Here is a 27,140-nt window from a genome sequence, read left to right on the forward strand (position 1 = left end):
AAAGGTGAAAGGTTCTTCGGGGTGGCTACCGCACTTTCTAATCAACGGCCATATTTACCTGGCACTCTAAATATTTTCTAATGTCACCGGAATGGTTTTTAGCACTGGAGCACGACGTTTCACATGAATTAATTAATAATAATTAATAATGTTGTTAATAATAGTAGAAGCAGTGTGACCGCGGATTTATCGATAAGATATACGGTCCGACCCTCACAAATATATCGAAACATACCGTCTCATTTAAAAAATATACCGTAATATACTGACGAATTCAAGTTCTATTTACATATTCCTTGTTTTCTTTCTTCCGTTGAATAATACTATCTATATGGAACATTTAGCCATGCCCACTCAATTTTGTACGCTTGATGAATCAATTCTATACATGATTGGCCTATTCGAAATACTTGCATTTATTGGATTTCTATAAAACATTGAAAATTAAATTAATATTAAATGTCTGCGATGTTTGGTGAAGAACTATTGATTGCACTGTCGATGTTTTTCGAAAAACTATCGACAGCAGTGTGACCGCGGACTTATCGATAAAATATGAAAATATTTAGCACTAAAAAACACCACATGGGAGCGCGGCGAAAACCAGTTTCTACAGTATGACCCTCAGAACAGCACCAAAATATACCGAGTGGTGCGCGCCAAATCGAACTTTTTTGAATGTGAGCGACAAGGATTTAAATGTTGTCAACCGGGCCTTTTTCTATGCCCACATAGTTTTATACGATTGATGAATCAATTTTCTATTTAACTGGTGTATTCTTAATACTTGCTTTTATTGCATTTTGCGTAAAAAGAGGTTTTAGCGAAATAAGTCAAACAAAAAACGAACACTCACAGGGAAGTGTTGTGCAGCACTGATATGGCAAAATAGGGCTGCCAGACCTGGAGCGGCCGCTGCCCATCTGGTTACAGCTGAGCGCCAACTTTGAATGTCCATTTTTCAAAAATGTATTTAAATTATTTATATGCCGACTACGCCAGTTATTTATTCTGCCTCTATAATTCCCTGACTACGGCAGTTATTCATTCTGTCTCAACTTGTCTTTGGCCGCGAAAAAACAGAATATTGTAAATTATTTTCTGAAGCCCGTAAGATGTGTTGATAGAATTCTACATTGAATGAATCGCTGCTCTTAGCCAAGCAAGCCAAGCAGAATGACGCATGCATAGATATATTGCAGGTGAAATATGCATATTGCATCATTTTGCAATGCCGCAGCGAGAATTGCTTCATTGAATGTAGGGATGTCAATGGGCATGGCATGGCCTCATTCACAAGACGAAGTTCAAGCTTTTTCGTAGTCTTTTGTTTTTTTTTTTTTATTTATTTAATAATAGATTAATTACCGTAGACTTAAACCGAGAGAGTCCTATTCATAACCATACACACTAAATATGCACATCATTTGCTGCATTATTACACAAATTAAAAGCAAAAAAAAACAAAAGAAAATTGAAGAAAAAATTACACAGAAAATAGCGTTTAAAGCAATGTATGTATGCACGCGTGCGTGTGCGGATGCGATTGCACGGACCTCCAGTACAGCTATGAAACGTAAATGGGGGTGTGGAGGGGCTGAACAGAACGGGGGCCCGAGAGTTAATGGTAGGACAAAAGCATAGTTTTAATCGAAAATACTAAGGTGTATAGAAAAAGTTATATATATATATATAAACAAGGTTCACATAACAATTCATTTTTGTCGGTTTGCTCATTTCCTCTTGTTCAGATCATTTTTTTTTAAGTTCTTCTTGTTGCATTTTGTGGTGTTTTTGTTTGTTTTTATCAATTCGTTTAGCTAACTCGCGTCGTATTTTATAAGCTGCATGCTAAACGTAAAATATATTTATTTATATATATATAGATTTCTGTATAGGGGTTCTTTTCATCTCCATTCTCCATCTCCTTTAATGATAGTAGATGCCATAGACATTCTCATCGGAGTAGGCTATGTACAGGAAGTAGTCCTCCTCGTGGTGCTCCTGCAGGATATTAAAAAAAAAAATAAAGGTTAGATGGTATTGGCCAGCGTAGGGGTTGGTTCATAGGACGTACCTGGTACAAGGAGCCCATGGTAGCCGATGTTGGTGGAATGACATTGTTCACGAAGAAAAAGAGGGCATCTTCGGGACGCAGATGGATGCGCTTGCGTATGAGGAAGTAGAACTGGCCCACAGTCAAATCCGATGGCACCAGATACTTCTTCTTGTCCAGATCCCCGATGCGTGCCTTGGGTGCCTTCTCTACAATCACCTGCAGGAATACAAATTCAACAAAGAGGGGCGAAATCAGTAATGTTGAATAAGAAGGAAATAGAAACACTCTATAGAGAGGTACGTGCCCTTGAAATATTTCAAAAAACACACACATTTGGCGAAAATCAAGAAATTGTAATTGCATTTAGCATTTTTCAGTGTCGCCACACAAGTGGCTCACAGTATGCAACACGACTACGTGATACCTCGCAAAAATTTGCAAGGAATTGAGGAATTCCTCAATTATCTTTGGGGCTAACTGGTTTTCCCTCTGGCTATTCGGCAGCCAAATTGAAGTTGAGACATGGAGCAGGAAGCATAAGCATAATGAATATATTGCATAATTAATATGAATCGTACGATTAGAGTTCCGACTGATTCTCAGTTTTCTCTGTCTTTCCTTACCCTGCTCACCCCACCACCCCTTTGTTAGCCGCATTAGCCAATCTGGTTAGCGTCATTGGCCGCAGCCAAGGTGTCGTATATGCTTAGATATAGCATTCGTTTGGATATGTACATATGTACATACATATATACATATGTTTGGTATGTATGTATATGGTCTGACCAACCAGCTGGCCTTGCCTCTCGCTCTGGCGTTCGGTCAGCTGTTATGTGATTTGTATGGTTGCCAAAAACAAAAACAAAAGCAAAAAAACATCAAATAATCAAACTGGTAAAAAGCAATACACCACATAAGTACATATATGCAGTCGATTTCTCCTGGAATATGAACACATATGTAGTATATACATACATATGTAGTTCAGGTGATCCGCGTCCGACTAGGACACTTAGCTTGATGCAGATGCTTCAGAATGTGGCAGGGATTAGCATCATATCACAATCGAATCGCATATATAAATAACAAGGATGGGATGGGGGAGGGCACCTTCAGGTGGACTGCACTGATCGACTGATCAAGGAGTTTTCGCTGATAAGGAGGAATGGTATGGAAATGGTGAAATAGCGATAGCAAACAATGGAGAAGTTCACTTTCAGACTATGACTAATTTCTGGGCAGCAGAGAGAGGGTTCTGTTCTGGTTCTGTTGTTGCGGTTGCTGCACAAACAAAAACAATTCCTAAAAACACAACAACAACAACCCACTGGTTGTACTAACGAGCGATTTGCTTTTATGCGCAGTATTCGTTTTTGTTTTTGCAGGCAAACAAAAACCGAAAAACAAAATCAAAAACAACTGGTTGGACGATTGGTGAGGACGGGAAAGTGGTAAGGGGCTGCTTGGTGGGTGAGATCTGTAGCAGGCAGAGCAGAGTGGGAAGAGAACAACAGCACAACAGCTGAGCAAGTGGAACAGCTAGCTGGCTTGCGCACACTCGCATACACACACTCAAAACGCACACCGAAAACAGACAAAAAAAAAATGGAAAGAACAAAGCAACTCTATATGCGTGTACGTGTGTATGTGTGCGCGTGTGTGTGTGAGAATGACAATTTTTTATTTTAATATTATTTGGCACTTGCTGTAATGCGTTTTATGCTTAGAAAATTAGATCTGGTTAATAACCGCAGATATAAATTTTATTAACAATTACCCACAATATCAATATGCGCATTATTGATTTTTTTCGCTGACTACAAAAAAAAATAAAATGATACGAACGACGCAAAACAAACGCATACATACATAGCCACACTTTTGCAGGCACCACTCATACAAACACTTACACAGATAATTTATATACTTATATTTTGTATACTTACGGGTACACGATCTGGATATTTACGACGAATCTTGTCGCCTTCAGCGCGACGCTTCTCAAAAGCATGTTCTTCCTTATATTGGAACTTCATGATTTTGACAAGTTTAGCACAATCAGCTAAGAAACGCAGTTTTCACTTTTTTTCAGACCAACGAACAACAAAAACGATATAGCTTTTTGACTGTGTGCGTGTGGGTTTGACTTTTTCAGTTTTCGTTTTTGCTGCCTGCCTCCGTTATTCGTTATTGCCGTTTGCTGCGGTGTGACCGCGGACTTATTGAAAAAATATACTTTCTGACCCTCAGAAATATACAAAAATATACCGTCTCATTTTTAGAATATACCGTAAATATACTGATGAATTGATGTTCTATTATACATATTCCTCGTTTTTGATATTCCGTCGAATATTACTAGCTATCTAGATCTCTCAGCCCTGCGCACATATTTTTATACAATTGATAAATCAATTTGCTACTTGGCTGGCATGTTTTAAATACTTGACTTGTTTTCCTGCTACGGCGATTGCTGTTCTCGCTCCTCAACAACAATATAGGGTCGCGCTATGATAAAAAAAACTTAGCCCACTTCAGCCCCCTCTATTTAAATAGTTCAACCACTTCAGGTAATGGATGAAAATGAAACCATATTCCACCATTATGATATTCCGTCGAATTTTACTTAATATATAGATCTCTCAGCTTTGCCCAAATAATTAATTTTCTACAAGTACGATTTTTGAACGACAATTCATAAAAAAAACCTGCGTATGGATGTTTCAACACCCTGTGTTCTTAAATATACCATTGAAATTTAATAGATTGATGCATTGATTATGCACCGAAATACCGTAAATATACCGTGTGCTTAAATTTGACATAAAAAATATCGAAAAGTATTATCGTAAGCGGTCACCCTGGTTCCCTGGGAAATTGCTGTAAAAAATGGTATCAAATAGGCAAAACGCCACAGAAAGTGCAAAAGTTAAAGTTCACCCCTTTTGCTTAACATACCTTGGAGACTAAAAGCCGCTTTGCCTTCAAGGTATATTCTGGTCATACGCGAGGTGCGAGGTGAGGTTCGTACGAACCTTGAAATTTGCCTTGGCTGGTTTTGCCTGTTGTTCCTACCCCTTTTTATAGCGCATTCAAAATTACGACTCATTTTTTCGTTGCAGGGGAGAGTCAGTGGGACCCTAGAAATATACCGTCACATTTAAAAAATATTTTTTCGCTTACGTTATGACCCTGTTTTGGCATTTTTATACCATATTTCCTTTAATTTTCATTACATTTCTGTTTTCCAAGATGTTTTCAAATATGTAATCAATTCTCTCAATTTCGGTAAGATAACGGTAAGCTGTCAAATAGAGACTGACCAGTTTCTGCATTCATTCGAGCCTGGGATGTCAAAACATTCTATCGAATGGGCAACGTACATTTTAAAATTTCTTTAATATGTAATAATATATCTAAATTAGGTTAAAAAAGGATTTGAAATATGTCCAGGCGCGATTGCCATTCACTGTTTTCAGGGCTGCATATGAAAACCATCGGCTATATATCGCATAGAAATGTACGGTTTACGAACATCCCAGATGGATGGCCAATTTTTGGAACGGCAAAATCTTAATTTTCAACTTTACATAGAAATCCAATAAAATAAATTATATAAATTTAGCCAATCAATTAGAAAATTGGTTCATTAATCGGATAAAATTATGTGGGCATGGTTGAAAGTTCTATCTAGCTAGTAATATTCCATGGAAGATCAAAAACGAGGAGTATGTAAAATAGAACTTGAATTCGTCATAATATTTTTGGTATATTTTTTAAATGAGACTGTGTTTTTCAGTATATTTCTGAGGGTCGGACGGTTTATTTAATCGATAAGATAGAAGTGCGAACACCGTTGGTGGCGATAAAATAGTAATAATTTTATATTCTTTTCAACAATTCTTGTGTTATTTTTTGTTTCAAAAACGCTGACTAGGTACATATACCTTATATGTATATGTGTACATGAAAAGAAGTGCTAGAAGTGATAGTTCACTGAGTCAGCTTCTGCGGTGCATGCGTGTGTGTGTGTTTTGTGTGGGCAAGCAACTCCACAAGTGTGCGAGAAAATCAAAATAAAAGGCGCAAACCCGCCCCTGATGGAAATACATTGTTCGAAATCCAATTGAAAACGCATCAAACATTGGTTTCAAGTGGTGCGAGCGGCTAGAGCGCGAGTGAAATATCTTAAAATTAGTGAAATTACGTAAGAAATGCTATCAATTTTGACTGCAATTGACCAAAAAAGAAGTCATCCACACACAAAAAACCGTAAAACTGGATATGTGCTGTGTGCTCTCTCTGTGTATTGCTCTGATGATTTCATTCGCAATGACGACACACGCACACAGACACTGACACAGAAATATATATCTTATTTGGCTTGCTGAATCCTCTACAGGGTGTACTCTGCCTGGTGTGACAGTTTTTTTTTTTTGAAGTTTAAAGATCGGCCGTACGCTTCAAATGTTGACGCAGTTGTTGATTACTCTTTATCTCCATTGCGGTCCCCACTCCACCTCTTATCCCCCTCTCCCCAGACACCAGACACAACATGATTTTCAATGAGAAGGAGAGTCAGTGTGCGCCCTCTGTCAGCGTTGGAACTAGTACGCCCACATTTATGTGCCGCAGATGTTTGTCTGTTGGTCTGTAGGCGGTCCGCACAGTGGAGATTCAGCGGGGTGAACCAAAAGCAATGGCCAAAGCTGATCGCAACACTTCCAATACCCCTACCCCCACCCCTCACCCTGTTTGCAGATGTGGGATTCAGTTTTTTTCGGCGGTGGCGGCAGCATGAATCTCGCAAATAGCGTCTCCCCTGTGCGTGGGCGGCTATATATAGACATACTCACCCACACGCATACATATGTCTGCATATGTAGCTGCAGGCAATGGCAAAGTGAGAAAGAAGCCAGCCCTTCTGAGATTGCATTGAAAATCTGTTCCGTTATTGAATTGGAATGAATCATTACGGGCGATTTCAGTCGAGTGACCGGATTCATCATGCGCGGGTTCCCGGAAGGCATGCTGAGCCATTCGGAAGTGGCCCGAACCCCGTAACACCCTCTTAGGGAGTGCACTCACAAAGAGCTGGCATTGTTTGGGTCTCGTCTCTCTCTTTTGCACAACTCACATTCATCCTCTCTGCGGCCGACCTTTGTTTACGTTTTGTATTTCCTGATGGAAGAGAGGGAACAGTCGGGGATTCAGGAATGAGAGAGGGAGTGACTAAATGATGAATGAGAGCGGGAGTGAGCGGGTGGATGAGCGTTAGTGAGTGGTAGAATAAGGAATGTGGAGAGGAATAGCCAAAGGGAAAACAGGGAATAAGGACTGTGAGGAGTGGTAGTGAATGATGAATGACAGGGGGGGGGGGAAATGCGTGATAGCGAGGGAATTATGATTGAGCGGGGGAGTGAGCAATTGTCGCTGGCGAATGCTGAATGAGAAGTGGAGTCAGTGAGGGCCATTGACAGCTCCAAGGTGTCCACTCTATCCTATTTGGCACCAATATTGAGTGGAGAAAACACACACACACACACACACACACACACACATGTATGTATAGCTGCAAACGTGAGAGCAAGTGATGGTTGTGTGTGTGTGTGTGAGATGAGTCATCTGGCCGTGATGATGTTCCATTTCATACGCTGGCACGATAACGGGGCGGGGAAATATATAATTAAACGTAAAGGTAGAAAGACAGCACAAGGCAAAAACTAAACAAAGTGACAAGTAAACCACAAACCGGCTTTAGCGATACCCTCTTAAGAACAAGTTGAAAATAAGTTAAGGCTAAAATGTTCGTTCAGTTTTTGCATAATTAAAAAATTATAATTAATTCAAAAAAGTGTCCAACCTACCCGTACGTCCTGAGAGTACGGGGTGTGATATCTTCTGACACACAAATATATGGAAGATTAATGGAAACTCGCGGATGCCAGCGGTGTGACAGAGTGCGACAAACTCCACACACACACAAACACACACATATGCACACCCAAACACACATGCATACATGCGATGCAATTCCTAACGGATATACTCCAATTGGAAAACAAACTCGATCACTCAATTGCAGTTATTTTTTTGTTCTTTTGCAGCCGCACAAAAACGACTGAGAAGGCTGACAGCGAGCGAGTGAGAGGTGCGACAGAGATAGAGAGCCGAGCAACGGCTAAGAATAAGAGCAGCAGACAACACACACAGAGAGAGAGAGAGAGACGGGGAGACAAGAGCAACGATAATGTACGTCGCAAAGACAAAAAAGAGCTGCCATTTGGCGGTGCTATCGGTCATGGTCCTGGCCCTGATGCACGCCTCCCTGGTGCAGTGCCAGCTGGCGGGGAAGCTAGTCCAGAATCCGTGCAGCGGCAAGGACAAGTGCCACACATGCATCCAGACCCAGAGCTGTGCGTGGTGCATGCAGCCAAACTTTGAGGGGCGATCGCGCTGTTTCCAGCACACTTCGCCGGATGTCTGTCCCGAGCAGTTCGTCTGGAATCCCGACACCTCGGAGCAAATTCTCATCAACAAGAACCTGACGCTAGCTGGCGAGAGTCAAGCCTATGGCTCGGCCGGTGGCTTTGGCGGCGGTGGTCAGTACATCTCTGGCGGCAGCTCCTATCATCAGAGTTCCTCCTCCTCCTCCTCCAGCTCCAGCGCCAGTTCCTATGGCTCCCAATACTCTGGATGGTCGGCCAGCTCCGGCGAGATTGTCCAAATTAAACCACAGTCCGTAAACCTGAAGTTGCGCATCAGTAAGTCACCCCGGGATCCACATTCGAAGCCCGCCCCTAATCCGGCGGCTGTTTTTTCTGTTAACAGATCAAGTCCACAACCTGAAGGTGAGCTACACCCAGGCCGAGGGCTATCCCGTGGATCTCTACTACTTGATGGACCTCTCCAAGTCCATGGAGGATGACAAAGAGAAGCTGTCCGCCCTGGGCGACAAGCTGTCGGAGACCATGAAGAGCATCACATCGAATTTCCGCCTGGGTTTCGGTTCGTTTGTGGACAAGGTGCTCATGCCCTATGTGTCCACCATTCCCAAGAAGTAAGTACCATCCAAGATGGAGCAAAGCAAAATAGAAATTAAGTTTTAGGATTGCCAACCAAAAGAGTACGAGTTATCGGTCTTTTGATGGACCAGCGATGACTCATGAGTATTTCTCTGGAGCCGGCCGCTGATTGTATACGATTATATAGTTGATTGGATCCTAAGTATGAGTAATTATTGAGTCAGGCTATGACCTAACGCAGCGTCAAGAGTTTTCGCCATAACAAAGCCAAGCCTCTCCTTTTAGTAGAATTTCCCTTCTACAAATTTCTAACCTAAAAAACTCATTAAATATTGATAGAAAGATGCGAAATCTTTTGAGCTGCTGTTGATGATTATATTCTCATGAATAAATATCCTTATCCGTATAGTATCCATACATAGTATTTACTTATGTTTAAGCTTTATATTATAAACTGACTTTTAACCTAATTTATCTAATTTTATTAAATCAATTCACTAACTTTTGATAATTTATATGATATATATACACCATATATATATATATTACAACAACATCATGTACACCAACAACAACAACAAACTACAACAACAACACCATCCAATGAACGAAATTGAATCCGAATCGGAATCGGAATTTGTAGACTCGAGCATCCCTGCGATAACTGCAAGGCTCCCTATGGTTACCGCAATCACATGCCACTCAACAATAACACCGAAAGCTTCTCTGTAAGAGACAATTAATCAATCTATAACTACATATATATATATATATATACAGCTATGCCTGCACCAAATACATATATCCATATCCCCATATCTCCTATCCCTACTCATTTCTTGCTTATGTTTGTGGCGCCCTTCTAACCCTATAACTAATACGTATACCATATCCCTGCTTATGATTATTATGCTATATACATATATACCACTATATATTTATGATATTCCGCACATACAATAGATCGTAAGAGCTATATATTGTATCATTAAGTGTGTGTGTGTTTGTTGTGGAAAATCCTACCATTCAGGCAGATTGAATGGGGGGGATCTATTATACTACATACTCGTACAAATATAAATCGTATTGCATTCGTACCGTATTATTTATCGTAATTTAATGCACTTTTTCGATGTCGTCTAAACATTTTTATACAATTTTTCTTTTGTGTTTCTCTCTCTCTCTTTCTCTCTATCTCTCATTTATATCACTCTTTCTATACCTCTATGTCACTATATACTCTTTCCAAAATATTATACAAAATTCCAAAACAAAACAAAAAACAAAAAATCCAAATTAAAAACAAAATTAGCCTGGAGGAGCCATGCCCCAAATGCGCTGCTCCCTATGGCTATCGAAACATCATGGGCCTGAGCACGGACACATATAGATTCTCTGTAAGTCGTCGTCATGCGCCAGATCCAGATCCAGCTCTATATCGGATTGGATCGGATCGGATCGGATCTAACACACGTCCGAGACAAAAACATAACATGCATATTTGGCATTGCATTAGCACCCCATTTAACATATTATTTTTTGATTATATTCATTATTTATACTCTAATTTTAATTTATGATAGTTTGCACGTTGCTTGGGACTTTATATGGTTTTGGCATGCTACTTATCTATATCTAATTCTATATAGTATACACTGTGTTTCTTATCTATATTTAAACTTGATATATGCATGGGCATGGGAACGAATCGTTCTGTTATCTATTTAACACCTTCATATATCCTCTACCACACATATATCCTTCTGCCACCACTATGATCCCTAGAACTGAGAAACAGTATGCAAGGCTATGGCCTCTGGCGTGTCCCTCTGGACAGTCCAGCTGTCCAGCAGTTCTTCGCCCTAAGATCAGGGAAGATCAATCTTTGAGCCCCTATATGATCATGAAACTTTAAAAGAACGACTATCAAATAGCTTCCAGTATTGGCCTATATTTTTGCCCTTAATATGCTCATTGTATCGCTAAAAATATGCGACCGATTGACCGATTGATCGATCGAGTATGATGTCATCAAACCATAGAACCGATTGATTTTCAAATATCGTAAAGTTATGCCTAAATATATATACTGTATGGGTTCTATGGAAACCCTTGTTTCTTGATAATGGAACCTTGAACAGAGCAACAGTTCGTCATGTATGCATACTGTATCTTATCGGGCATAGAGCCGACACCCCTTATCTTGACTAATATTGATAGAACCGAATCGGAGGTGGTCTAAAACTCCTACTTCTCCTTCTCTTCTTTCCCTTCTTTCCCTCCTCTCCCTCTCAATTTCACTTGCTTTCTCCTTGGCTAACTGCTCGAACAACACTGCTAAACCCCATCAACAACGACCCCAACAAATAACTAATCCAGTTTTTCTATTCGCCTGAGCACAGAACGAGGTGAAAGATGCGGCCGTCTCTGGTAATCTCGATGCGCCCGAGGGCGGCTTCGATGCCATTATGCAAGCCATTGCCTGCCGCCAGCAGGTGGGATGGCGTGAGCAGGCCCGTCGCCTGCTCGTCTTCTCCACGGACGCCGGCTTCCATTATGCGGGCGATGGCAAACTGGGCGGCGTGATAGCGCCCAACGATGGCGAATGCCATCTGGATCTGCAGGGCATGTACACGCATTCGGTGATTCAGGACTATCCGAGCATCTCGCAAATCAACCAGAAGGTCAAGGAGAATGCCATCAACATCATCTTTGCGGTGACCAATTCGCAGTACACCGTGTACGAGAAACTGGCCGCCCACGTTCAGGGCTCCTCGGCGGCCATCCTCTCGAATGATTCGTCCAATGTGGTCGATCTGGTGCAGAAGGAGTACAACGTGAGTGAAGAGTAACTCTTTATGCTCTCTGAACTGTAAAAACTATAACTATACAATTACAGAAAATCTCCTCGTCAGTAGAGATGAAGGACAATGCCACAGGCGACGTGAAGATTACGTACTTCTCCTCCTGTTTGACAAACGGACCCGAGATCCAGACCTCCAAATGCGACAACCTGACGGTGGGCAAGCAGGTGAGCTTCACGGCCCAGATTCAGGTGTTGAAGTGCCCGGAGGATCCACGCGACTGGAATCAGGTTATCCAGATCTATCCCGTTGGCATCAACGAGAGCATGGTGATCAAACTGGAAATGCTCTGTTCCTGCCCCTGCGAACATCCCGGCTCCATTGGGTATGAGGAGCATTCGCCGCACTGCAACAACTACGGCACCTACATGTGCGGCATCTGTGACTGTGGCGAGCATCATTTTGGCAACACCTGCGAGTGCTCCGTATCGGACATGAACTCGACGATCAACAACGATGCCAGCTGCCGGGCGGACAACACCACCAATGTGGACTGCAGCGGACGCGGCAATTGCGTGTGCGGCTTCTGTGAGTGCTTCAAGCGACCCAATCCGGAGGAGGTAATCACTGGCAAGTTCTGCGAGTGCGAGAACTTTAGCTGCGAGCGTAACAAGAACCAGCTCTGCTCTGGACCCGATCACGGCACCTGCGACTGCGGCCGTTGTGTATGCAAGCCCGGATGGACGGGCAGTAGCTGTGCCTGCCAGGCCTCCAACGACACCTGCATACCGCCCGGCGGTGGCGAGCTCTGCTCCGGTCACGGCACCTGCGAGTGTGGCGTCTGCAAGTGCACGGCCAACGACCAAGGCCGCTACTCTGGACGCCACTGTGAGAAGTGCCCGACTTGCTCGGGCCGCTGTCAGGAGCTGAAGGATTGCGTACAGTGCCAGATGTACCACACCGGAGTGCTGAAGAACGTGGATGACTGTGCCCGCAACTGCACGGCCTTCACGCCGGTGGGCGTTGAGAAGGTGACAATCGATGAGCACAAGGACGAGCAGATGTGCACATTTTTCGACGAGGATGACTGCAAGTTCATGTTCAAGTACAGCGAACAGGGCGAGCTGGTGGTCCATGCACAGGAGGAGAAGGAGTGCCCGCCCAAGGTCTTTATGCTGGGCATCGTGCTCGGCGTCATCGCCGCCATTGTGCTCGTGGGCCTGGCCATTCTCCTGCTCTGGAAGCTGCTCACCACCATACACGATCGCCGTGAATTTGCCCGCTTCGAGAAGGAGAGCATGAATGCCAAATGGAATGCGGTACGTCATCGAAAATACTTGCTCATACTTACTCGTTCGTTATTCTGATGATCTGTCTGTCTGTCTTCCTTTTTCTTTTAGGGCGAGAATCCCATTTACAAGCAGGCCACCTCCACCTTCAAGAATCCCATGTATGCGGGCAAATAATCAAATCAACTGGATTCACTATCCACCATCTAACTAAATATTAGTGAAAAACTCTGTGTCATCCATGGATGGATTGTTTGTGCCTGGGGAGAGACACGAGGCCCGAGACACAAGAGTGTCTGTGTGTCTCTTCCCCCAATTAATATCTAAATCTAACTCAACAAAAGCTGCGCCCGATAGTTTCCTGTTGAAGTCAACTGCCACTGAAACGCGTTCTAAACTAAGTCAAATTTATATATACAGATATAGAGCTATATATATACACCCCCCGCAACACCCACCCCCTTCGAGGGCAGCCTTTATACAATGCGTATACTTAACGAGCAAACGATGTGTGCCTTGCTATAAAATGTTTTAGACTTGTAAAATCCACATATATATACATACATATATTGTATAGAGAGCTTCCGTCTACAGAGAGCCAACAGAAACAGACAGCACAAACAAACAGCCAAGAAAATGAACTACGAAACGATTATTATTAGGAATAGATGATTATGATTTATGATTTATATAATGACATCTGTGTTCAGCAGTTCAGCAGAACCCATTACCCCCAACAATTTATCCAGCCAGCACATGAATTTTTGTTGTATTTTATTTCTAATTATTTGTTTCTTATAATTTGTATTCTATTGATTTTGATATTCTTTCTATTGTTTTCTTTTCGAACACTTCTTTCGAGTAGTTTTTAAGCGCAATGTGTTTTTGTACGTTTTATTTACATTTACATTACATCTATATATATATATATATATATGTATATATATTTGTATGTGTATCACTCTTTTAAAGGCAATATTGCAAATTGTATTGAAAATGACTTAACTCCCTGCCTGCCTGCACCGAAACGGCCCCACCCTCTGATGTCTAAATGTGTTTTCTTTTGTTAAAAATTAAAAAAAAAATCTAACTTTACAATTGTAATATTTAAGCGTATATTAACATTTAAGCTTTTGTAATTGTTAATCTAAAATGCAATAGTGCGACCGGGACTTTGATTTCTATACGATTTTCATTTTCGTTTTGAACTCATTTTGTACGTTTTTAATTTTTTTTTAGTTTTTATTTTTTTTGTATTTATGAGAATATAGAGATAGTCTCTTTTGTGTGTATTTTGTTTTGAATTGATTTTCGTTCATTAATAGTGAATTAATACTACTATATAAATATTATATCTTTTGCCATTTGTACTGATTACTGATTAACATTTTAAAAGTAAAACAAACGAACGAAAAAACATTTGTATAAACAAGCAAAAAAATAAGCAAAAAAAAAAAAGCGTAAAACATTTTGGAGTCATTTTATTTAACGAATACCAATACACTGGCAATATACAAGAATAAGATTGTTTGACGCTAATTTTAGAGGAAATCAAATAAAACGAAAAACAAGTAAAACAAACCAAACGATTCTTGGGGATGTACTATTTTAATTTGTCAAAGTCCAGTCAAGACATTAAGGGGCAAGGGGGACAGGAAGGATGGAACCCAGCAGCTATACATGCGCGTGTATATGTGTAAATATATCGAATCTATATAGATATTCCCCCCGATCTAAATGTAATTATGGTATATTCCTTATCTCTTGTGTGGGCTCGGGTTTAAGTGTGGGAACAGCCATCGGCTTGGGTGGTTTCGGGTATGGTATGTACGGATGCATATATTTACAACATACATATATGGTATGGTATATGGTTTATGGTATATATGCATTTCTATATATGTATCAATCGATTGTGTTGCTCTTCAGCAAAGGGACTGTTTTCAAAACAAGTCTAGGCAATCGTACGTACTATGTGTATGGTTAATTTATAGACTCTGCTCTGCTCTTTATGTACACCATAGCGGAGGGTATCGGATGGGGGAGGGCCTTATAATTTCTTGAGCTGCCATGCCGCTCGATCTGTGCTTACGTGGGGCATGGCATTGGCAATGAGTGTAGAATCTCGTGGACCTGCTAGCGCGCTGGCGATGGGATAAAGCGGATGAGCGCTGTGGTGGGAACTCAACTTAAGTACGGTATAAAAACGTGTATGTCCAGATGTCCTGTGCCTGAGGATTGGACTTAAGCGTGGACATGAGACACGGTGTGGATGTGGATGTGGATGTGTATGTAGGTTCCTGCAGTCAGAGCATCACGGTCTCTTGGAGCACCTTTTCCCTATTCGTATTCCCTGTTACAGTATTTCGTAAACTTGAACGTTATTGTGGGCAATATCCATCGTCCATTATCCAGCATCCATCATCCGCTTTACCCATGGTTACTGCGATGCCAGTGTGTGCATTCCCTGATTGTTAACTTGACTTGGATTGGTCTGGGGTCTGTGGCCCAGAATCGGCCTGAGGCTGTCTGTGGCTGCTGGGCGTCTCAGTGAAATATGAGATCCGCATCGGGGGCGCCCTTTTGGTGTTTGAACTTGTGTCTGTTGGGCTTCTGGTAGTAGCTCTGAGTGAAATTTCGATGCTGCGGCGGCAGTAGCGACTCCTGGTAGTCCTCCTCCTCTATGCGCTCGGTGATGTTCAGTGTGAGGCGCTTGACCTTCTCCTTCTCCTCGCGTATCTTCTGCTCCTGCATCTTCAGATTGATGGCCAAGTGGGAGTCTGAGGCACAGACAAACGATTTAAACTGCTGCTTGCCGCCTCTGTTGCCGCGCACCATCAGCACAAATGGAACAGCTGCTGCTCCTCCTCCTGCTGCCGCTGGCAGTCCTGCTGCATTTCCTGCACCTCCGGCATTTACGGGCGGTGCCTTGCCAGAGCCCTCGGGCAGATCGGGTGCTGGCGAGCGAGGAGGCAGGTCTGGACAACTGACTACCTTTGAGATCTGGCCAGCTGTGATCTGCTCGTACGACTTCTTCTGCAGACGCGCCATCATGGGTACGGGTATGTCCTTGGCAGTAGCCTTGACGGGCTCCTTGAGCCGTTCCTGGTACGAATCGGTAGTCATTCTCTCGTATTGCTGCTCGAAATCCAAGTCCTCCTTGGACCATTCCGGCGGTGGTGGTGGTCCCAGTGGCACATCTGTCTCGTTTTCAGTACATTCGTTGCTCTGCTCCGGCTCCAGGCCGGCAGCCTGACGCTCCCGCTGATCGTTCGAGGAGCCAGAATCCTCGTCAGTGGGCTGTGAAAATGGTCAACGCCGTGAATCATCGAATGTAATCAAGAGTGTTCAAATCTACTTACGCCCTCGTCTAGCTCACTGTTCTCATTGATGCTGGTCAGATTGGGATCGCTGGCATGCGATTTCAGATGGGGGAAGAGTCTCTCCTGCAACTGATCGATGGACTCCTTGGCCTGCTCCAGGCTTGTGTACAGCTTCAGCTTGGGACGGACAGCGTTCAGACAGTCGCGATATGTGTGATCAACCAGTATGGGAAAGAGATCCGCAGAGCTCGCATTATCCCTGCAGAATACGGGATGGGACTTCTTGAACCAGTAATAGTGCTGGAAAAACACCAGGAAATAGTCCAGCCTGAAACAGACAAACAAGCGAGAAAGTGAGTGATTAGGTGGGTGTTTCCTTCCCCACTCCTTCTTGGCTCCACTTACTTCTTGCGTGTGGCCTGGCTGGTGAAGTAGGGGCCGCAGGTGTCGAGAAGCATGCACGCCAGCTTCAGGCGAAACAGGCTATCCGGCGGATCCAACGGCGAGACCACGCTCTGATCCGTGGACACACCCAGAGAGATAATCGAGTACAGGGTATTCAGAATGTGTGTGGACTCCACCAGCTTGTAGTTGTACATTTCGCCCAAATACTTGGCCATGGCTATGCGACGCTGGGCCATGCGCGGCGAATGGATCTCGAGGCCGGCGCGTATGTCCTCGAACACATTGTCAATGACAATGGTGACGGCCCGGGGCTGGTAAGAGCTGAGGCCGGACACCAGATCGGCCAGGCAGCGAATGAGTGGGAAGCGCAAAAGAAATGCTTTGCTTAGGCACTTGATGGCGTAGCCGCTGGTATCCGGATCCAGCCAATCGATGCGCCGCAGCATTTTGATGCACCGCTCGACGTTCTGCTTGCACAGCTCCTCGAAGATCAGGTGGCGTATGTACTCGTGAATGACGGGACGTGGTGCGGATTCGCGCTTGGACGACTCTGGGGGCTTCACCAGATAGTAGACACTCTCAATTTGGGCCGCATGACGCGAGTCCATGGCTGTGGCCATCTTCAGGCGAAGCATCTGGTCGAGGAAGACGTTCATGAGCAGACGGGAGTCGCGACAATTGTACAGGTAGACACCGGTCACCTCCACAAATGCGCAGGCCATCTCGATCTGATGATGCTGAAAGTCGCGCAGCAGCATCTTGAGGCATCCGAGGGCGTCGAACTTCTTGAAGAGCCCGAATTTCACTTGCTCTCCAATGAAGCGCACTATCTTTAGTTTGGACTCGATATTCAGTTGATTCTTTTTGCGTATATGCCACTTGAACTCCTTACGCAGCAGCTCGGACAGATCGGCGGCCACGTCTGTGTTGCACATATGAACGATGGCCATGAAGCGCGACAGATAGGGAAGGATATCCAGGCGGGTGCGCTGCACCGAGAATATCGTCCGGGTCAGCTTCTTGCGCTGGTGTTTTGTGTTGAAGTTGAGCAGAAATTCGATGGCGGCCGAGTCGATTAGCTCCTTGTTGACGCAATTGAAGAGATTTACGAGGAATATATCGAATTGCTGGCGTATCTGTTGCTGTGTCTGGGCCGTGGGCTGTGGTTGGCTTTGCAGCTGCTGGCGTCCCAGCTCCATCAAAGCGCTGCACATTTTCTGCGGCTTCAAATCGTTAGCCGAGGAGCCCGTGGTTGCCAGCAGGGGTGGAGTGCTTGGCGGTGGCTGGTCTTCGGCTATGTTCTCCGACGGTGGATCCGAATTTGTTGAGGGTGGATCGTCGATATCCATTTCGGCGTCTAAATTGGCATCAATGGCCTCTTCGGTGAGCTCGCTGGGCTCTTCCATGGTCTCTAGGTCCACCTTGGGGGCAGAGAAGTCGGGTAGGAACTGGCGCAGATCGGGCAGATCTGTGTAAAAGGCACGTGTCTCCTCATCGCCCCAAGGATCGAGCACCCCGAAGGCGGCACTGTCCAGCATGTTGTCAATCACTGTACCCGGACTGCAGCACTCAGACTCCTTGGCCAGCTCCGGCAGCGGCTCGGCCAACAGCTCCGACAGGGTCTGGGCGGAGGCCAGCAGCTTGTCGAAGCTCGCCTGCATCATTTCGCACTTCTCGCGCTTCTCAGAGGAGATCTCGCCCTTGCACTCCATCGTGCGGCGTATGTTCTTGGTCATGTTCATCAGTTCGGTCTGCTCAGCCAGGACATGCTTGCACAGGGCCTTGAAGTAGCCCTTGAGCATGGTGCGCAGGTTCGCCTGCTTGTCCGCTGCCAGGAAATCGGATTTGGGCACCTCGACGCCGTACTTGAGAGCCAACTGCTGCATTTTCTGCGGCACCAGGCCAGCATATTCCTCGCCGCAGTGACGGCAAAACGAGAGTATAATGGAGAAGTTGTTATGACCGTCCTTGTCCTGGCCGATTAGCTGGACCAGTACCATGCCCAGCAGGGCCAGGCCGGGCTTCATTTGGATAACACCCGAGCTAATCAGCTCCGCAAAGAGGCGCAAATCGACGCGCAGCTTGCTCGGGTTGCTGATCTTCTCGGCCTTGATGTTCAGCACCTTCTGCCAAGCCTCCAGGAAGTGCGTGTCGAAGTCCACATAGGTTGCGTGAAGGCGTGAGGATAGGATCACCACCGAAGGTACATCGTTCATCTTGAGCTTGGCCTCCGCCAGGGCGGCACAGATCTCCGAAATATACTTGCTCAGATTCAAGGCGGACAGTTCACGGAGCAGCGGCTCCAGCTGCGTGGTGGTGAACATTTTCAGCTTTTTCACAAACGCCGTGTTCTTCTTCAGGCTGGAGTCGAGGCGGGCAAAGAACTCCTCGCCGGGCAGCTCAATGTTGGCATTTTGCTGACGCAGCAGCCGCTTGCTCTCGATTTTCTCACCCAGCTCGTGGATGAACAGCCGCAGCTCCTCGCGCTCCTCTGCCTCTTTGGCAGCCTCATCGCCACCGTTCGGCGACGCCTCTGGGGCTGCTGTTGATGATGGGGCGGCATGGGATGAGTTTGTTGTCGCGGTTTCCGGTATCTCTACCGGTCTCACAGCTACAGTTGCGCCCGACTTGTTAGCGGGCATGGTGATGGCGAAAAATGTAGTATAATTTTGCCTCACACACGCCTCGATGTTCTTGTTTTACGGCAAAATCGGGAAATCTATGTTAGGCAAGAAATTTGTTTCATTTAGTGTTGGATGTTAATTTATTACATGCTACACGGCAGGTACACGGTAATTACACATTTGCTACATAATGGGAGGGAAAAGAGGGTGTGGACAACAGCCAACACGGCCCAGAAAATGCAACGCATGGTAGGTGAGATCTACCCCATATGCCAAATATACCTTGTAGACAAAAAGCCGATTTTGTCTGCAAGGTATGTGTCCTCACACGCTACCTTGCAATTTGCCATGGCTGTTTTTGCCTGTTGTCCATACCCTATTGAAATAGACCATTACAAATTACGACTCATTTGTTCGTTGCAGAAGAGAGCAATAGTGTGACCCTCAGAAATATACTGACGAAATTATATGTATTCCTAATTCCTCATATACCTCGATTTTTGATATTCGGTACATCAATTTATCCGATTGACGAATCACTTTCCTAGAAGACTGGCTAACTTGAAGATCTCATTTTTATTTAATTGTTTATAAAATGACAAAATGAAGTTGCTAACTACACATTCGCTACATATTAACTACATTTTTATGTAATTATCAAAAGCGACACCGGAAGGAGACAAGTTTGGCCGTTATTTTTTAATTTAATCCCAATTTATAAATTCGATGTGGCCTGCGACATGCCAAGTAACAAGGTCAGTTACTTAGAAAGGGAACAAAATCGATCGAGCTTAAATAACGACCCAGTTACCCAAAACGAACTTTTTCAGTAATAAATTAACTAAATTCTTGTTCTGTGTGTTTTAGAGATGACCATACCTGCAATTATTTATAGTGACTGCTCCTGGTCACTGCTTGGAGAATACTTTGATAAATATCAGGTGGCTAGTCCGAGCTCCAGGAAAAATTCAATTCAATACTGAATACTATGTAAATTTGTTTTTCAATGTCAGATTAACTTAAATTGCAACGGGTTTATGATCTGGGATATAAGTACTATTATAATCTGAGCTAACCTTTTACTTGTTACTTGTGCTCAAAGTCACTTTACCTATCAATACTTTTACCAACAACAGAAAAATGGTTTATATCCATAATTTGGTTGCTTTCCTCATCATCAAATACACAAAACAGCTATTCTCATGACGCAATAACCTGCGTCTGCCATTGTAAACGCTTATACTGCGTCATTTCCGATATCGATGGTCGGCAGGGTAAAAAGACTATACAGTCACAGCCGTGACTTCTGAAACTCTCTAAAATTTGAAATCGATTAGAAAACAGCGGATAGAATCGATTCCATTGATGTGAATATTCGCGCGCTGCGAAGAAGAAAAAACAGCAGTTAAAATCGGCAGTCTATCGTTTGTATATTCCGTAAATTCGTATATAAAAAAATGAAAAATCTCAGCTTTCGTTTCACATTCAATCAAATTACGATATTTCACACAAGCAACAAATATAGCAGAAATATATATATACAGAAATCGGTAGAGGACAGAACATTAACAGAAGGGCAGCCCCGTAATGTATCAGAACCAATTTATTTTTTCGCGAGAGCGACGCCTCTTCGGGCGCCAGTGTCTGTTCCAGGACCGCAATGAACTGATGGTCAGTGTCCATCCCAGTGGACGACTTCGCCTGAAGTACATTTTACGCGATCCGGCAGTGCATCCCACGCAGCTCAGCGACCAGATGGCCCTCAGCATCATGGAGACGGAGAATGTGAGCTTCGATAATCATGGGATGTTCCATTACGAGGGCGGCTGGCCCAGAGAGGTGAACATCAACGACGAAGAGCAGACCGTGCGCCATCGCAAGAAGGTGGAGCGCGATGACAGCTGGGGCGAACAGGTCGCCGACATGATACGCGCCATGATGAATGTGGCCGAGCAGAACAACGCCATCAACATCTATCAGAACTTCTTTGCCGATCTGAACCCAGATATGGGGCAAGACTTCCGTCTGCGCTTTACAGCGCGCGTGGTGAATGTGTTCCACGACCTCTGGGTGCCACCGCGCAAAATGACCGTCATCGATTGGATGCCCAACAACGATAATCAGTTTATGGCCCAGTTCACGAACCAGTACCGGCTGCGTCAGGAAGCAGATAAGATGGTCCCAATCGATGCGTGGAGTGGCGGCGACAATGCCTTCTACATCTGGGAGATGAGCAATCCGCTCAAGCCGAAGATTTTCTACGACAGCAAAGAAGTGGTCTCGCGTGCCAAGATCTGTCCCAAGGACGAGAACAACCTGGCTGGCGGCACCTGGTCGGGCAAGGTGTGCCTCTGGAACACCTTAAAGAGTGGCCTGCCGTTGCGCATCTGTCCGCTGGAGGCGGCCCATCGCGAGAACACCAAGGCCCTTTGCTGGGTGCACTCCAAATCCAACACAGAGTTCTATACGGGCTCCCTGGACGGCTCCGTCAAATACTGGGACACACGCGACCTAATGATGCCGGTGCACGAACTGCTGCTGGAGCCGGTGCCGCAGGAGCGCCAGAATCGCCAGGACGCTCATGGGGTGATGGTGCTCGAGTTTGAGTACACCATTCCCGTGCGCTTCATTATTGGCAGCGACATGGGCTGTGTTTTTGTGGGTAACCGCAAGGGAATGACCCCCCTGGAGACGCTGCTGGCCTACTATCAACTGTTTGCCGGTCCCGTGCGCACCATCAATCGGAATCCGTTCTTTGTGAAGAACTTCCTGGTGACCGGCGACTGGCGGGCGCGCGTTTGGTCCGAGGAGGCCAAGGATGGCCCCAGCACAATGTATTTCCGGAAGAAGACCCAGGTCGTCTGCGGGGCCTGGAGTACGGGCCGATGCTCCCTCTTTGTCACCGGCGATAACAAGGGCGTGGTGGACTTCTGGGACCTACTGTTAAGCCAGCGTGTCCCCATCTACAGCATAAACTTTGGTTCACCGATCCAGGACGTGGTCTTCCGCTCGGAGGGTGCACTGCTGGCCATTGCCCTGGCCAATGGCGATACGAAGATCCTCGTGCTGGACGATGCCATGAAGTCGGCCACCGGCAAAGAGAAGGCCCTAATAGCTGCCGTAAGCGTTCTCAGGCTCTCCGGTTATACTTTGATCTCATCTAATCTTTTGTCTCCCATCCCCCAACCCCGTAGATGTTTGAGCGTGAGATCTCGCGTAGCAAAATCCTGGAGGCGCGCGTCGAGGAAATAAAGCTGAAGCGTCGCACCCAGCTGCTGGCCGAGGAGGAGCGCGCCAAACGCACTGGCGATGACATCGAACTAGATCTGGAACTGGATCCCGACAATCCCGATCAGTTTGTTCAGCTAATCGAGAGCGACGATCAGTTCCGTATGGCCATTGCCGACTTCCAGGACATGCTCCTCTCTGTGGAGCGCAAGCGTTCGAAGCGTAACATGATCATGGAACGCACAGCCTTCGAGCAGTACAACGTGGATGAGGCTCAGGTAGTCGAACCCTTTGGAGAGTCCCAAGAAGCTGTTAACCCAGAGGTTTCGGAGCCGAAAAAGAAGGCAGACGCCGCAAAAGCCAAATAAACATCCAGACACCCAGACACCCCGGAGGCACTCTGGCACCCAGGGGCTACTCCCGCCGCACACTGACCCAACGCTCACCGAGTCATTCAGATTTATGGCGACTTTATTACGACCCACACAATTAGCATTAAAGCATTTAAGTAACAACCTTTTTAACAGCTAAATTGAGCTTGCTGAATTCCCATTTCTCACAGAAATGAGCTACAATTATACACACAAAGCAGTTACGGGAAATTAATAATAAAAAAAAACAAAAATAATAAAGCTCTAAGACCTAAAGCAGAGTGTACTCTCGTGCGAGTACATCCTACTCTTTCAGGCGGTGAGGCCATTCCTCTCCATTCCATTCTAGTACTTGTCAGTGTCGACGCCAGTGTCGACGAAATCGTTTACCAGTCGCATTGCCTTGCGAGGAATGAGACGTCCGACCTTCTCCAGCGTCAGGTAGCTGCGTGGAATGGCTGCCTCCTCCAGGCCCTCGCGCTGGGCCTGAATGATGGAAGCGGCCGCCACGTCGGGGGAAATCAACTGGAACAGGCTGGGGAAGCGGTAGCGGGGATTCTTGCACAAACCCGTATCGATCATGTACGGATAGATGGTGGTCAGTTTCACCTGGAAGACGAACAAGAACATTCAACTCAAGCTGTGCTTGGCGCAAGGATCAGGCAGGGACCACACTTACGTTGTTCTGAGGATTCTTCTGGCGCAGCTCCTCGGTGAGGGCGGCCATGTAGCCACGGACAGCGAACTTAGTGCCGCAATAGGGCACCAGATTGATGAGACCAAAGAGTCCGGCACAGGAGGAGAGGGCCACAATGCTGCCTTCGTTGCGCTCCACCATGTCGGGCAGGAAGGACTGAATCATCTGAAGAACGAGAGAGGATCAATGAGGATGCCACATCGAATGCAACCCAAAACGCGTACCCAGAAATGAGAGACCACATTGATGTCGTACATGAGACGAATCTCGTTCTCGGTGTGCTCCAAAAGGGGATGGCAGGGCATGATGCCGGCATTGTTAACCACCACATGGATGAAGCCATGCTCCTTGCGCACCTTCTGGGCCAGCTCCATCAGCTCCTCGCGTTTGGTCACATTGCACACATAGCCGAACGCCTTGCCGCCCTTCTGCTTGATATCCTTCACCGTCTGGTTGTTCGTCTGCTCGTTCACGTCCCAGCAGATGACGGTGGCCCCCAAGGCGGCGTACTGCAGGGCCATCTGCTTGCCCATGCCATGGCCAGTGCCGGTGATCAGCACAAACTTCCCGTTCACATTATCCTGCGGCTTAGTCTGGAAAAGGCCCACTATCGACTCAACTATCGCCAGCCAGAACTTGACGATCAGCACCACAATGTCCACCACTAGCAGCACAATGTTGTAGATGTCGCTGCTGTTCGTGGTGCTGCTACCGTTAGCATTGCTGGCGCTAAAAAAGTGGAGATCAGTGGATCAGTGGATTGTTCAGGGTGCTTTGGCGGGGCGGGGCGGGGCGGGGATCATGGGAAGCGCGAGTGCGTGCCGTCTGCTAATTAGACTCTTGATCTTTGCATCATAATTATTAAGTGGGGAGTCGACTCGAATTAGACTGTAGTGGACTCTAATCTACTTCTGTGGAGTGTGTGGACTCTAACTCTTGCCTGACCCACGGCATTACCAGACTAATCTCGTTGGCAGCGACAATCAGCTGACCTTTCCCTCCTTAAGATACCCTTCTTCGCCTGGAAAGGGCAGTCTTTCTTCCAATCAAAACCTCATCTGTTCTACGCACAGGTCATGTATAACACGTGGGATATCTATATGATTTAATAGGTGACATTAATCGGCGATCGAAATCCCATTATTGTAAAGACTTAACAAGCTGTAGTTCAGGTTTTTATTGATCATAAAGCCGGTATAGAAACGATTGTTCTGATCTGTCCAGAGTACCTTATGGTTCGGCTCCCTCCTCTCCGCTCACTGCTGTGACTGCTGACCGCTGGTCTGGCCCCACGCGGAAGTCGTGAGTCGAGGCGTCGGTAGAGGGGCTACGGGGCTACCGGGTTCGTCTTTGGTCAGCTTTTTTGTCATGTATGTATATACCCCCGTTCTCGTATTACAATAACAATTACTGGCCTGCAGCTGCGTGAGATCTCTAGATATTGCCGAAACTTTTTGTCTGATGTTTCTTTGTTTTTCTTGTTTTTTAGCTACTTGTGACACACATCCATAGGCGAACGGAAGATCAGCCACATATGATATACATATATGTATGTACATATATATGGGTCTGGGTATAGACAGATGATCGTGCCATCAGTTGACCAACCATGACCGTGGCCCCCACTGCTCTCGACTTCTCTCTGTCCCGCACCCCCAAAGAATCTCTCACAGCTCTTATCGCTGCACTTTTTTTCCATTCTATGCTTAGGCAATCTATAGCCCATATACCTCTTACTGAATACCAAAACGAACGCCATATCGAATAGAGTGATTCCATTCGATTAAAAACATTGTTGATTATGTATTTCACAAAGAATAATAATAGTTTCTATAATGTGTGGATGACTGCAAATAGATTATGGGTCTGAAACTTGTCTGTCCATTCGCTTGCCATTACTGTAGTGTTAGCGGATTTCTCATGTGTGTAATATGTGCATATATATATGGTTCATAGGAATTCATTGGGAAGAGCTTATTGCTTTTATGCCATATATGCCAAATATATGGTTTGGTTTGGTTGATCATAGATCCTACATAGAGAATTCATCATGATTCGTGATCACTGATCATGAAGGACGACAGATTATTGGAACCGGCTTCCTGCTCTTCTCGAAAACGTATCATATACGTATCAATTATCAAAATTTGACGCTCGTTATTCTTGGTCTAGTGGGCAGCATTATACAGATTGTAGAATACATCCCGAGTAGAGGTAACCAGAGCCTATCGGAACTGAAGCGTGTCGATCAGGGTCCATCGCGAGTTCCCTGGGGGCGTTGCACAGTGGCCCGAAGGTAAAGGTTAACGAAATACGCTTACCGGTCATGCCAACCGGTTCGATTCGCGATTTGGCAATTAATCTGGTAACAATAATTGTAATAATAATCTGGATAATCGCCAGCACTTACACACATCAGCGACCCCATTGGACCCTGCGAACCCTGGCCCCATCCGAGGGATTGACTTGCGGTCCGACCCGTCGATAAGGAACGGACTCCAACCAAGAACCTCAAATGGGTGTTATCTGGCGGCAGCTCTCTGGTAGAACAAACTATATATTTGAGCAACAAAATTCCCATGTGCATATACTATGTAGCTATAGCTATGTTTTTCTTTCTACTGTTTCACGATGATAAGATTATTTTGCAGTTGCTAAACGAAGGTGTTCCTCCGTGACTGTTCGCCTCTTTCCGTTATTCCCCTCACGAGAAATCGTATGTATTGTACATATGTATTACTGACCTTTGCGACACTTTGGACATGTTGGCGAGGATGTCTGTTCAAGGATCGATGGAGGGGTGCTATGTGCTAGCAATGCGAGATCGTGGAGCAGAGCAAGAGCAAACCGTTAGCGGCTGTTAACGAATTCGGACTGAGTTTCCACAGAAGTAAACACTACGCACCGCATGCCGGTCGTATAAGTTATTATTTCAAATATACTCTCACTCTCACTCGCAGTCGCACTCACACTCACACTCACACTCGCACTCGCACTTAAAGCTGGAGCACACTCACATTCACATCTAATCTACAGTCCCACTCATAAATAGATACACGTCCACCAGTAGCTCGACCAGCCGACAGCGACAGCGACAGCGACAACGTCAACGCCGACTAGAGCTACAGCTACGGGCAGAAGCGTTCTATAAAAAGTGCTCCGACACATGTCGATCCGATACGATACGATCGGATCCGATCCGATCCGATCTATATGGAACGACGGTGACAGCATGCAACGACGAATGGGTCCGTTCAGATTAGTCCAGCTTTCCAGTGTGCGTGTGTGTGTGTGTGCGAGAGCGAGTGCGGAGCG

At 45.4% G+C, this 27,140-nt stretch overlaps 5 protein-coding genes across 8 annotated transcripts; 2 read left to right on the top strand and 3 right to left on the bottom strand.

Annotated features, from left to right (window-relative positions):
• Positions 1-1,621: 1,621 nt before the first annotated feature.
• Positions 1,622-4,252, bottom strand: LOC6600079 (gamma-aminobutyric acid receptor-associated protein). Its single transcript, XM_002025135.2, has 3 exons — positions 4,006-4,252; positions 2,078-2,275; positions 1,622-2,004 (listed from the first exon to the last, which is right to left on the bottom strand). The coding sequence occupies exons 1-3, from the start codon at positions 4,093-4,095 to the stop codon at positions 1,930-1,932; spliced, it is 363 nt and encodes a 120-aa protein (XP_002025171.1). The 5' UTR covers positions 4,096-4,252; the 3' UTR covers positions 1,622-1,929.
• A 1,653-nt stretch (positions 4,253-5,905) lies between these two features.
• LOC6599981 (integrin beta-PS) lies at positions 5,906-13,753 on the top strand. 4 transcript variants are annotated; one of them, XM_026989329.1, is made up of 7 exons: positions 5,906-5,932; positions 8,167-8,823; positions 8,891-9,119; positions 9,728-9,812; positions 11,487-11,921; positions 11,984-13,207; positions 13,289-13,753. In XM_026989329.1, exons 2-7 carry the CDS (start codon positions 8,310-8,312, stop codon positions 13,352-13,354), a joined length of 2,553 nt encoding a protein of 850 aa, XP_026845130.1. In that variant the 5' UTR covers positions 5,906-5,932; positions 8,167-8,309; the 3' UTR covers positions 13,355-13,753. The 4 variants fall into 4 exon arrangements, with proteins under 4 accessions (XP_026845130.1, XP_026845129.1, XP_026845131.1 ...); XM_026989328.1 differs by lacking the exon at positions 5,906-5,932 and adding an exon at positions 5,949-5,996; XM_026989330.1 differs by lacking the exons at positions 5,906-5,932; positions 9,728-9,812 and adding exons at positions 6,073-6,266; positions 10,397-10,481.
• Positions 13,754-14,643: 890 nt separating this feature from the next.
• On the bottom strand, positions 14,644-19,616 carry LOC6599980 (regulator of nonsense transcripts 2). Its single transcript, XM_026989326.1, has 3 exons — positions 16,906-19,616; positions 16,540-16,828; positions 14,644-16,477 (listed from the first exon to the last, which is right to left on the bottom strand). The coding sequence occupies exons 1-3, from the start codon at positions 19,545-19,547 to the stop codon at positions 15,725-15,727; spliced, it is 3,684 nt and encodes a 1,227-aa protein (XP_026845127.1). The 5' UTR covers positions 19,548-19,616; the 3' UTR covers positions 14,644-15,724.
• Positions 19,617-21,025: 1,409 nt separating this feature from the next.
• On the top strand, positions 21,026-23,404 carry LOC6599979 (dynein intermediate chain 3, ciliary). Its single transcript, XM_002025132.2, has 2 exons — positions 21,026-22,649; positions 22,724-23,404. Exons 1-2 carry the CDS (start codon positions 21,117-21,119, stop codon positions 23,123-23,125), a joined length of 1,935 nt encoding a protein of 644 aa, XP_002025168.1. The 5' UTR covers positions 21,026-21,116; the 3' UTR covers positions 23,126-23,404.
• Positions 23,211-26,710, bottom strand: LOC6599978 (epidermal retinol dehydrogenase 2). Its single transcript, XM_002025131.2, has 4 exons — positions 26,570-26,710; positions 24,050-24,554; positions 23,808-23,990; positions 23,211-23,737 (listed from the first exon to the last, which is right to left on the bottom strand). The coding sequence occupies exons 1-4, from the start codon at positions 26,587-26,589 to the stop codon at positions 23,474-23,476; spliced, it is 972 nt and encodes a 323-aa protein (XP_002025167.1). The 5' UTR covers positions 26,590-26,710; the 3' UTR covers positions 23,211-23,473.
• Positions 26,711-27,140: the final 430 nt, after the last annotated feature.

This window comes from Drosophila persimilis, unplaced genomic scaffold (genome assembly GCF_003286085.1).
Source record: "Drosophila persimilis strain 14011-0111.01,24,50 unplaced genomic scaffold, DperRS2 tig00000232-arrow-arrow-pilon, whole genome shotgun sequence".
NCBI lineage: Eukaryota > Metazoa > Arthropoda > Insecta > Diptera > Drosophilidae > Drosophila > Drosophila persimilis.

Excerpts from the sequence above, each read along its gene's own strand:
- LOC6600079 (XM_002025135.2), bottom strand. The coding sequence starts at position 4,095 with ATGAAGTTCCAATATAAGGAAGAACATGCTTTTGAGAAGCGTCGCGCT. Across the intron at positions 2,276-4,005 it reads AATATCCAGATCGTGTACCC|GTGATTGTAGAGAAGGCACC; the intron begins GTAAGTATACAA and ends GTATTCCTGCAG. Across the intron at positions 2,005-2,077 it reads CCATGGGCTCCTTGTACCAG|GAGCACCACGAGGAGGACTA; the intron begins GTACGTCCTATG and ends AATATCCTGCAG.
- LOC6599981 (XM_026989329.1), top strand. The coding sequence starts at position 8,310 with ATGTACGTCGCAAAGACAAAAAAGAGCTGCCATTTGGCGGTGCTATCG. Across the intron at positions 8,824-8,890 it reads AAACCTGAAGTTGCGCATCA|ATCAAGTCCACAACCTGAAG; the intron begins GTAAGTCACCCC and ends TTCTGTTAACAG. Across the intron at positions 13,208-13,288 it reads TGAATGCCAAATGGAATGCG|GGCGAGAATCCCATTTACAA; the intron begins GTACGTCATCGA and ends TTTTTCTTTTAG.
- LOC6599980 (XM_026989326.1), bottom strand. The coding sequence starts at position 19,547 with ATGCCCGCTAACAAGTCGGGCGCAACTGTAGCTGTGAGACCGGTAGAG. Across the intron at positions 16,829-16,905 it reads AGCCAGGCCACACGCAAGAA|GCTGGACTATTTCCTGGTGT; the intron begins GTAAGTGGAGCC and ends TGTCTGTTTCAG. Across the intron at positions 16,478-16,539 it reads ACAGTGAGCTAGACGAGGGC|CCCACTGACGAGGATTCTGG; the intron begins GTAAGTAGATTT and ends CCATTTTCACAG.
- LOC6599979 (XM_002025132.2), top strand. The coding sequence starts at position 21,117 with ATGTATCAGAACCAATTTATTTTTTCGCGAGAGCGACGCCTCTTCGGG. Across the intron at positions 22,650-22,723 it reads AGAAGGCCCTAATAGCTGCC|ATGTTTGAGCGTGAGATCTC; the intron begins GTAAGCGTTCTC and ends CCAACCCCGTAG.
- LOC6599978 (XM_002025131.2), bottom strand. The coding sequence starts at position 26,589 with ATGTCCAAAGTGTCGCAAAG. Across the intron at positions 23,991-24,049 it reads ATGTGGTCTCTCATTTCTGG|ATGATTCAGTCCTTCCTGCC; the intron begins GTACGCGTTTTG and ends CTCGTTCTTCAG. Across the intron at positions 23,738-23,807 it reads AGAAGAATCCTCAGAACAAC|GTGAAACTGACCACCATCTA; the intron begins GTAAGTGTGGTC and ends TTCGTCTTCCAG.